At 40.1% G+C, this 10,798-nt stretch overlaps 1 protein-coding gene across 3 annotated transcripts; it reads right to left on the minus strand.

Annotated features, from left to right (window-relative positions):
• Nucleotides 1-623: 623 nt before the first annotated feature.
• On the minus strand, nt 624-5,990 carry kansl3 (KAT8 regulatory NSL complex subunit 3). 3 transcript variants are annotated; one of them, XM_033972349.2, is made up of 19 exons: nt 5,733-5,983; nt 5,470-5,640; nt 5,285-5,375; nt 5,005-5,190; nt 4,786-4,914; nt 4,582-4,698; nt 4,232-4,330; nt 4,088-4,159; nt 3,928-4,002; nt 3,684-3,841; nt 3,513-3,576; nt 3,236-3,424; nt 3,003-3,159; nt 2,616-2,693; nt 2,266-2,445; nt 2,079-2,160; nt 1,796-1,884; nt 1,385-1,491; nt 633-1,308 (listed from the first exon to the last, which is right to left on the minus strand). In XM_033972349.2, the coding sequence occupies exons 1-19, from the start codon at nt 5,945-5,947 to the stop codon at nt 1,075-1,077; spliced, it is 2,493 nt and encodes an 830-aa protein (XP_033828240.1). In that variant the 5' UTR covers nt 5,948-5,983; the 3' UTR covers nt 633-1,074. The 3 variants fall into 3 exon arrangements, with proteins under 3 accessions (XP_033828241.1, XP_033828240.1, XP_033828242.1); XM_033972350.2 differs by lacking the exon at nt 2,616-2,693 and having other exon boundaries at nt 624-1,308; XM_033972351.2 differs by lacking the exon at nt 1,796-1,884 and having other exon boundaries at nt 1,217-1,308; nt 5,733-5,990.
• Between the last annotated feature and the right edge of the window lie 4,808 nt (nt 5,991-10,798).

Here is a 10,798-nt window from a genome sequence, read left to right on the forward strand (position 1 = left end):
GGCCTTCTGCATTTAACCTCCTTGGTCAGTAAACGTCCAATGCTGTATTGGGCATATCACCTACACGGCCCATCGACAGAAATTTGGGGGCTGGGACAAGGAGCCTCACATGGGCTCCCCTCTAATTTTAATCAATTAATAGGAAAAGGGTCCAATTCTGGGCCAGTAAGACCCTGGGGCCTGGGGCCCGGGACAACAGACCCCTCTGTACCTCCCTGTCGACTCCCCTTCACTTATGGCTGTTGGGGGGGAAAAAAAATACAAATCATATTCTTATACACTTCTAACATAATCCATATATATATATATACTACACACCTTGGTTTCAGTGGCACAAGTTGGCATTACATCATCACCAGACTGGTTAACACCCACTAAAGTGGATGGTCCACCACGAAGGGTCACCGTTATTGACGTGGGCACTTTCTGCCCCACTGACAACACACAAACACAACTATTCAATACCACAGTCTAACAGACTCAACATGGCCACTCCAGACAATGCACATCACAAATGCGTTGTGATAGTCATTTAGCAAAGCAAAAGAGGGGAAAAAAAGCATGAAGGACATCCTACAGTCAAGGGTCTGGACCCATCAACAAGATAAAACATTGAATCCAGGAGCAATGGAAACATGGGTTATTTATTGAAATAACAAGAACAATGCATGGGAAATATTTAATAATTCCAGACATTACAATAAAACTATGAGTGCAATGGCAAATGTAAGATGACAATGACAGAACAGACATTTTACAAAAGAAGCAGTTTGGATAAAGAACATTGTCAATTCCTCTTTTACTATTTACACTGTTGTCTTCACTTTGTCTTGAATTTTATGTTTATATTATGAAATAAACAGCGCTTTGGGAGAATGCAAAAGCTGTCATTAATTGTTATAAGGGATGAATAATGTGTTATTTAAACAAAATACCAGTAAAATGTCTATAGCCTTGATTATTATTACATGTGCCCTGAGTTTAGCTGTGAACCTCCTCTTGCTACTTTAATTTGTTTATATACTAGACATCATGAGCATTTCAAAACACGTCTTAACCAGACCTGAATTGGATTCATCTGGGTTGCTGGGTTTTGACATTTTGAGACATACCAGCTGTCTGATTGGTGATGTTTGCCAGGCCAGGCAAACTGCTGGCAAGTTTGGCCAGACCACCATTGGCGAGAAGCTGGTGAATGGCGGTAGTTTTAGCCACGCCCTCTGTGGAGACCAATGGCACAGCACGAAGCAGAGTACTGCTGCTACTGCTTATGGAGCTCAGGACCTGACCCTGAGCTTTACCCAGTGTCTGAAGAAGATAAAAATGCTATTATACATCAACAAAATTATCTGATTGACATTTTGAAATTCAAACGATTGTATACCTGCGTGGCCCCTGTATTGGCTGCTGTCACAGATAAATTAGGGGGTTTGGTGACAATCTCCTGAAGACTGAAACTTAAGCCTTGAAGCAGATTGCTGGCGATAGGACCTGAAAAAAACAAAACAAGTATCAATAAAAAAAGGGACGATCAACCAATATGTACACAAGATAAAGCAAATCACCTCACTAACCTCCCACCAATTCAAACACACACTGTTCGAGATCAAAAGTCATGTTCAATGGTTTACAGGTGACAGGTGGTCAATGGTCACGTCTAACTAAATGCTTCTAAAAACACAGTATTTGTAAATACTCTAAATATTCAGAATGGCTGAGAGCTGTGGTGTGTGATAATGCTGAACAGCGGTTAGCCACACAAACAGGCGTGCAGGGCAAGACAGTACAAAGGTACCTTGGGCCAAAGCCGGAGCTTGCGCCTGGACTGGTGTGGAGGACCCTGACACCATGCAGCCTGCAGACACCTCTGAGATATTACCAGACCTGCAGCAAGACACAGAACCACCCATCTAACTGAAGACTATCCCGAAGTTATAAGTGGCTCTTATACTATTCAAAAATACTAAGTGTCATCAATCCCTGTGTTTTTGACACTCAGTAGTGTCAGAGTGGAGTGGTCAGAGTGGTCATAAGCGCTCGTAAGCTACAACTAAAGAGCAGTCCATAGAAACACTTACCGCTGGCCTGTAAGAAGTCCAGACAGCTCCTTAGCTCCAGCTACAGACTGGCCTACAGTCACAGTGAGCGGCTTCCCGGAAGCTGTACAAAGAGGAAACAGAGTAAACATAAGCGTGCAAGACTGACTTTCAAAGAATGTAGTTATTGTTTAAGTGCAGGTTATAGAGAACAATACCCATCTGTTACCTTCTTGTGTAGTCGGACTGTTGGCACCACTCGCAGACTCACTTTGTGAAACAATGGTAACCTTAATCTTCGCTCTTTTGGAAGCTTTGTTTGGTGTTGGACTTGGCGTTTGCCTTCTTTTTCCATGGGGTCTCAGGTCATCTCTGTCCATACCTTCCACCTGGTCACTTGTCACTGGCACTGCCCCAAGTAAAAAAGAAAAAAAAAAAACAATCCTTGATTATAGCCCTGTAGACATGCCATGTAGACAATTCACTTAAACTGACAAAAGCCTTTGAATGGATCCCAATGATGATGGAGACGGAAAAAAGAATAGTTAAGATTGTTGGAGGAAGAAGAGGGACACTTACCAAATATACAAGGAGAGGTGCCAGGAGGAAGGTTTTTCCTCACAAGCATGTTTTGTTTCATAAAAGCGGCAAACTGGGCTGGAATTAACCAGAAAAAAAGCCAGAAAGGAAAGTTGTAGGAAGACAAAAAGGCAGAGAATGAGAGGAGAGTATTTCAGTCACACTCAGTCTTGCCACATCTGAAGCCACGATGTGATAATCACCATTTCATTTACATAAGGTTTTCATATGGTACTGTGCCTGGCATACTTATATATATATAAGTTTATATAAACATGTGGGGCAAACGTGAAAGTGTATGCGACTGTGATTGTGCAGTGGTACCAAAGAGCAGTGCTCGTGTGTTTGTGAACGTGTGCTGCAAGCCAGTGTGTACAGGACACTGACCTTGGGCCTGTTTGTGGCTGAGGACAGTTCCAGAGCGCTGCATGTGTGTCTTCAGGAGCTGGGTGGCTGTGATAAGACTGGACTTTTGTGCCGGCGACAGACTTGATGTCTTGGGCTTGGGACTAGAGGTAGGACTGCTGCAGACACTAGACAAATCCTGGAGAAAAGAATTCCAACTTAAGACAACATTGACCAACTGAGTTACCCAAGGAGCAAATAGATTCCTCACTCACATCTGACCCAGAAGGGGAAATAGGAACTCTCAGAGCTGGAGAGGAGGGTCTCCCTCTGTCCAAGTCAAAGGGTAGTTCCCTCCGTGGCCGCTTTTTCTTCTCTGTATCTAAATCTCTCATTTCCCCAGAGCCATGACTGTGGCCCTCAGCTCGTGTAAGGACCCCTGTCAAGAAGTCAGCAATCTCATCCTGCAGCAGCAAAAAAAATATGATTCATTGCTCACTGTTGTTCACTGTCAAGTGTCAATATTAAAGATTTGGGGTCTAAAATATCCACCTGAATACACCTGTCCACCATTGTCTGAGTCAGTCCATCAGATCTCATCTTAGCTGAGTTTATCCTGATGACATTAACCAGAATCAGAGTCAAATTTATCATCTCTGCATGGTCAACTTGTCAACATACACACAAACAACAATGTAAAGAGCAATTGAAGATGCGGTTCACCTTAGATTATCATCTGCATCTCCGACAACTACCATACTATTGTCTGCCCGTAGCCTCTCCCTGAACTCCTCCATGCTCTCGATACTGTGCTGCAAAGCATTTTGCCCAACTACAAATAAAACTGGAGTTTTCATGTCGAGAAGTGGATCATCCACATCCTGTAGATGATTACAAATTTAGGTTTGTTCTTTTATAGTGAAACAAAGTTGACTGATTGCTTGATGAGTCCCACCCCCTTACTTACGCCTCTAGGCCCATTAACTGTAAGGAGTGGAAAACCAAGACATACTACAGCAGTCAGATACTCCATTAGAGATACCTGGAAGTTTTCAATAAAAAAAAAAAAAAAAAAAAAATTAGGCCATGTTAAATGTGGTAAATGCATTTTACTTCTGAAGTCTTACATGACAAGCGACTAAAGCACCAGCATTCCAGCCAACCAAGATGATAGGTTTGTGGGGAAAGTGGCTGTGAACCTAAAAAAAAAAGTTTACATTTTCTTACACATATCCAATGAAAAAAAAAAATCATAATAAAATGAGGAATACCTCCATAACTTTGGCCCGAACTGTGCCCAGCATATGCTCCAGACATTGGGTAATTCCAATATTGGCTCCACTGTTTACATGGGTATGTATAGGAATGACCTAAAGCAGAAGTTTTATAAGGACATATGTTAAAGGACCCAGATATGTTTAGCAAGATGTTTGATTCAATAAAATACAACACATAGGTAAAAAACAATAAAGCATTAAGATATCCTGCCTAGCTAGAACCAAATGCCAGGGAGAAGGGGTGGTTTTTAGTCTGGTCTTAAACTGTGCTACAGGCTGCACAGATATGACAGGCAGGGGAAGGCTGTTCCATAGTCTAGGTGCTGTCACCAAAATGATAATACCTTTCCCAAGCAGGACAGCTGTGATTGCCAAAATCTCATTCGTCGTGAGGTAGAGAGGGCTGGATTAGAGGGGCTCGAGGGTGCAATAAGAATAAGTGGAGATCCAGGCAGCTTGCACTGAAACATGCAAGAACACAGGTTATAAAACTAGTGTGAAAAGTAGATTATAAAAATAACATCACTGATGAGTGGAAACAGTTGTACCGGTTTGTTTTGAGACAAAACTCCAACAGCTGGGTCCCAGGGACGTTTCAGCAACAGGGAAAGCGCTTCTGCAGTTGGAGATCCAGTTTTGGTTGTGTGTTGTAACATCCTATCGATCAGTGTGGGCAACTGGTAAACAAAATAGGATGAGCAAATATTTTAGCATATACTCCAAATTGTTTAAGGAATAACAAATTATAACTTAATGACACATTGTACCTTGCTCTTCAAAGTCTGAAGCACATCTAGGTAAGCAGCCAACATTGCAAGACTCAAAGACTCTATTAAGATTGTGTGTAACCACTGTGTCAGTTTGGGGTCCCAGTTTACACTCGCCAAGGCATTTCGGAACTTCCTTGCACACCTGTTTACCGCTATTCTTCTCAATATGGGTTCATTGGGAGCCTGATCAGAAAAAGATGTATAATTAGAATGTTCTTGTAAAAACATCATCATGACCTAACGAGATATATATTATATATATATGACCAAAACTCACATTCTCGTTAGCCAGACGAGCCAGTCTTTCAACTTGTAAAGCTTTAATTACTTTATTAAATAATTTGTTTTGATTCACCGACCAACCAGATCTAAAACAAAGGGTGTAAAAAAAATGACTTGTTTTTAAATGTTGCATTGAAAAATGAGACACTGTGAAGAAATATTCAACTAAAAAGTTATTACTTGTTTATATGTTCTTCCCAGTCTTCAGGTGGTGGGGGGCTATCCGCAACAGTTCGTGCAAACAAGACATGGCGTTCACACTCTCTCATAACAGTGAGGGCCTTCTGGTTATCATATAGGGGGACAGGTGTGGGTGTGACCGTCTCCACATCAATTAAAGAGTCAGACACTCTGCAAACACAAACAGGGCCATTACATTATATTTACAACATGTATATGCATATGTATAACATGTCCAAATAACTTTCACATAATCATCTTACGCTGAGGGTTCAGGCTGGCGACGGGGAGTGACAAACAAAGTCCGTGTAGGCCTGGCACTGCTGGCATCAGGGTGTGCGTTCCATGGTTTAGCATAACTGTGGTCCAAATACACTAAATCCAGTTCTCGATCGTGAGCAGATAACTGGAAAAGCAAAGATGTGGCCATCTTTCTTGCTGATATGTGAAATTCCTTATCTGTACCACGATGATGCATACTCTTAATGGGCCCCAAAAGACCCTGGGATGTATTTGATTACTTTGATGGAGAGAGAAAAAAAAGAGTGTTTTAGAAAAGAATCATGCAAAGAAACACATATACTAAACTTGCAAATGAAAAAAATTAAGACTATAAAGCACGTTTGTTCTTACACCTTATTACTTCCCAGTAACAGAGGAGACTATGGTGGTTAAGTTAGATAAATGTTTGCCCCAGAGTCTAAAAACAAGCTGAAAAAAATTGGCAGAGAAATTATAACTTTATACGCTTGTAGTATTGTTAAAAACATAACTATATTTAATCAGCCTTTTTAATTAGCCGAGGTAATAAGTGACATTTACATACATTACATACATTGCATTAAATAAAACGATTCAAATATGGAGAGCTTGTGTCTCAGTAAAAGTCTGTAGGAAACACTGAACATATAAATAAAGAGGTTGTTTACAGAAGCTTAGACTGATTACACCCTCCACCCATTACGCATCCTGGCACTCGTGTTCTCCATACCGTTTATAGGCTTGTGTTCAGGTAACTCATTAGTTCACTATGTGTTGGTTGGGATAAATATTCATTAAGCAACGCAATTTGTGCAAAAATAACGCGCACGATGCCGCGAAATCCTCGGACTGGCCTGGCGTTAGCATAGCCAGCTAATGGCTAACTCCTGGGCATATGTACATTTTTTACTATTTCATAACCAGTACAAATACATGAAACGCCTTAAATTAAATCCTTAAAACTATTCGCAAACCAAACGAACCTTTTTTCAATTAACCATATTTACAGAATGACGCTGAAGAAGCAGAAGAAGCAGAAGAAGCTGAGGCGCGAGGCGCTTCCGGCCTTTGTTGCTCTGTGGGTTGCCAGATACTGACTCCTGAATCCCCCGTGAGAGTTAGGGTTAGGTTAGGGTCATGAACCGGCCGATAACCACGCATAAACAGACAATTTCTCATGCGTTAAATGAATACGAAAAAAACGAAGAAATATGTAGGGTATTTATTGCTAGATCTGACCAAGACCTTCAAGAGCAGACATAGGTTAAGGTGAAACATGTTTTAGACTGACACTTAAACTTATGTTAAAATTTTGATTCATAAGGGAAATGACTCACTTATTAAAAGATTATAACTAAAACAAGCAATATAAAGTGAAGACTACTAAAATTCTAAATGTTGCAAAAATAGACTAAAAATTAAATGGTGATTTGACATAGCACAGGGTTATATAGGCTGTGACCCCCAAAATAACAAGCTGGGACGCCCCTAAAAATTAAATTGACACCAGAAATAATTCAATAGCTAATTTTAACTTGAAAAACCTGTAAAAAATTGTTCAATATTATTTATTAGAATACTTAAATCTATTGTTGGATCGAATTGCCAAATTTTACAATTTCCAATAAAAAATAGGTAACCTAAATAAAATAAAACAAACAACCACTTTGGGAACTAATGATATAAGCTATAACATAAGGGTGCGTTGTTGGGAAATGTAGTCCCGTAGGCTATCATTGTGGGAGCAAAGATGCAGGAGCCTGTTGGAGAATGAGATCCTCTGTAACTCTACAGTCTGATGGAGTGGGTGAGCAGCAGTGTCCATGACAGAGAGCAGTTTGTCCAGTATTGTCCTCTCCCTCACTGTAACTCACAGCAATTCACATTACTTATGAATCAGTTTGTCAGTTCGTCTGATGTCCCCTTTTGCTGGTGCTGCTCCCCCAGAAGACCACAATAAAGTATAGGGCGATGGAGACCACAGACTAGTAGAAGATCTCCTGTACCTTGGACATTTTGAGAGACCTGAGCTTTCTTGTGACCTTCTTGTAAGTAGCATTACTATACAGTGTGTGCAGAATTATCAGACAAGTTGTATTTTTGAGGATTAATTTTATTATTGAACAACTACTATATTCTCAATCAACCCAAAAGACTTAAATATCGAAGCTGAATATTTTTGGAAGTTGGCATGGAGCTTTTTTAGTTTTGGCTATCTTAGGAGGATATCTGTGTGTGCAGGTAACTATTGCTGTGCAGAATTATTAGGCAAATTAATAAAAAAACAAATATATACCCATCTCACTTATTTATTTTTGCCAGGAAAACCAATATAACAACTCAAAATTTACAAATAAACATTTCTGACATTCAAAAACAAATCAGTGACCAATATAGCCACCTTTCTTTACAAGGACACTCAAAAGCCTTCCATCCATGGATTCTGTCAGCTTCTTGATCTGTTCACCATCAACATTGCGTGCAGCAGCAACCACAGCCTCCCAGACACTGCTCAGAGAGGTGTACTGTTTTCCCTCCTTGTAGACCTTACGTTTCATGAGGGACCACAGGTTCTCTATGGGGTTCAGATCAGGTGAACAAGGGGGCCATGTCATTTTTTCATCTTTTAGACCTTTACTGGCCAGCCACGCTGTGGAGTATTTGGAGGCATGTGATGGAGCATTGTCCTGCATGAAAATCATGTTTTTCTTGAAAGATGGCGACTTGTTCTTGTACCACTGCTTGAAGAAGGTGTCTTCCAGGAACTGGCAGTAGGACTGGGAGTTGAGTTTGACTCCATCCTCAACCCGAAAAGGTCTCACAGGCTCATCTTTGATGATACCAGCCCATACCAGTACCCCTCCTCCACCTTGCTGGCATCTGAGTCAGAGTGGAGCTTTCTGCCCTTTACTGATCCAGCCACGGGCCCATCCATCTGGCCCATCAAGACTCACTCTCATTTCATCAGACCATAAAACCTTAGAAAAATCAGTCTTGAGATATTTCTTGGCCCAGTCTTGACGTTTTATCTTGTGTCTCTTGTTCAGTGGTGGTCGTTTTTCAGCCTTCCTTACCTTGGCCATGTCCCTGAGTATTTTTGTTACTTTGCGCCTTCTTTTTTCAATGCGCTTTTTGCGACCCTGTTGGCTATTTGCCATGAAACGCTTGATTGTTCTGTGATCCCGCTTCAAAAGCTTTCAAGGCTGCTGTACCCTTCTGCAAGACATCTCACAAGTTTAGACTTTTCAGAGTCCATCAAGTCTCTCTTCTGACCCATTTTGCAAAAGGAAAGGAAGTTGCCTAATAATTATGCACACCTGATATAGGGTGTTGATGTCATTAGACCACACCCCTTCTCATTACCCAGATGCACATCAGCTGATATACTTAATTGGTAGTAGGCTTTCAAGCCTATACAGCTTGGAGTACGACAACATGCATAAAAAGGATGATGTGGTCAAAATACTTATTTGCCTAATAATTCTGCACATAGTGTAGTCAGTGCAGCCTGCTGTTCATGTGGACTCCCAGATATTTGTAACTACTACTAAGTTGGTTGAAAAACAGCCTAGGCATCCCGCCCCTTGGTTCCAAAGGTCCTTAAACCCACTGTTTAAAAGACCTTATCTGGGGCCAAATTAAACTAGTCATCATCAGTCCTCTCTGAGAGTCTCTGAAATTGCCATCATGGTAAGTTTAATATCCTTTCAGGCTGTCACAAACCAGATTAGAATACCAGGTTTATTTATCTCAGATATAGGTCTTATTTTATCAGTTTAATAGCTGTTAATAATTTATCTTTTACTTTTTCTCTCAAGAATTGCATAACTTTGACTCTGCTGCTTTGTACTGTGGCGTCACTGTCAAATGGATTTTGTTTTGTGAAAGAACTTCCAAAACCAGGTGACGATAACTTTGTATTTGACTATTCACATTACAAATGTTATTTGTACTATTACTGTTGTTGATTCTGACGATACCTCCAGGTGCAACTCATTGTTTGGATGATGTTGATGGTACGTGGCATCCTGTTGGGTCTAAATGGATAAACAGTGAATGTTTGGAATGCACTTGTTCTTCCTGCTGCTCAACGTAAGTATTGGTACACAACTTAAACAACAACAATCATTATTATCTCTGTCTTAATGTGTCTTTGCTCTACAGTTATGGTATTCCCAGGGGGTTTTCCTCAGATTGTGTGTCAGTGTTTGACAAAACAGCTTGTCAATACGTTGTGCACAAGAAAGACGACCCAAACACTCTCTGTGATGTCGTTGGGTTCGTAGGAAAGTAATCGGTGTTTAAATTCCCTTTATACCAACTGTAAACAATAAAGCATGTAGCCTACATTTTTAGACTTGCAGACTTTATTGTCATTCAGATGTACAAGTGAACTCAGAACAAAATTTTGTTGCCATGTGCTCCACACAGAATTTAAAAACAAGCAGCAAAATAATATATAAAGTGTTTAGTCATTAATATTAAAATATCAGATAAAAAGTGCAGCAGTGCTTAGTAAAATGCTGATGTTTGTTTGACCCTGATACAGCAAAATCTTACTCCCTGTGAAACTGTTTACTTTAAAAAGGGTATTGGACTATATCTGTACTATCTTTAGGCTATCTGAACATTTCAGACATGTTCTTTTTTTCTTTCTTTCCTTTCTTGTTCTTCTTATGATCATATTAAATTTTTTAGTTTATCTTTTTTTTTTTCACACTTGTTCTTGAATATTTTTACACAAATAACTTGGATTTACTAATTAAAAGTCAAACTGTGTGTCATCTCATTTCTGGTAAAGTCATTTATTTTTTTTAAGGTTTTCCTTATCTGGCTTAGTCCAATATATTCCCGGAATAAGTAAACATTTATTTAACCTGAATCATCCTAGTTAAGACCTTGAGAGACGATTACTGATACACAGGCAGTTTAATTTCATCAATTTCATTTTCAAGTCCATGACCAGTACTGACCACTAGATGGCGAGTCAAACTCACGTGTAGTTTTTCCATAAAGAGAGAGAGAGAGAGAGACGGGAAAGAACTTTAGGATGCATGGGGCATTTCAG

The sequence above is a fragment of the Periophthalmus magnuspinnatus genome, chromosome 9 (genome assembly GCF_009829125.3).
Source record: "Periophthalmus magnuspinnatus isolate fPerMag1 chromosome 9, fPerMag1.2.pri, whole genome shotgun sequence".
Classification (NCBI taxonomy): domain Eukaryota; kingdom Metazoa; phylum Chordata; class Actinopteri; order Gobiiformes; family Gobiidae; genus Periophthalmus; species Periophthalmus magnuspinnatus.

Bases quoted from the DNA above. Each gene is read 5' to 3' on its own strand.
- kansl3 (XM_033972349.2), bottom strand. From the start codon at position 5,947: ATGCATCATCGTGGTACAGATAAGGAATTTCACATATCAGCAAGAAAG. The intron at 4,915-5,004 runs GTACAATGTGTC...TTTGTTTACCAG, and splicing joins TTCAGACTTTGAAGAGCAAG to TTGCCCACACTGATCGATAG. The intron at 2,446-2,615 runs GTAAGTGTCCCT...TACTTGGGGCAG, and splicing joins CACCTCTCCTTGTATATTTG to TGCCAGTGACAAGTGACCAG.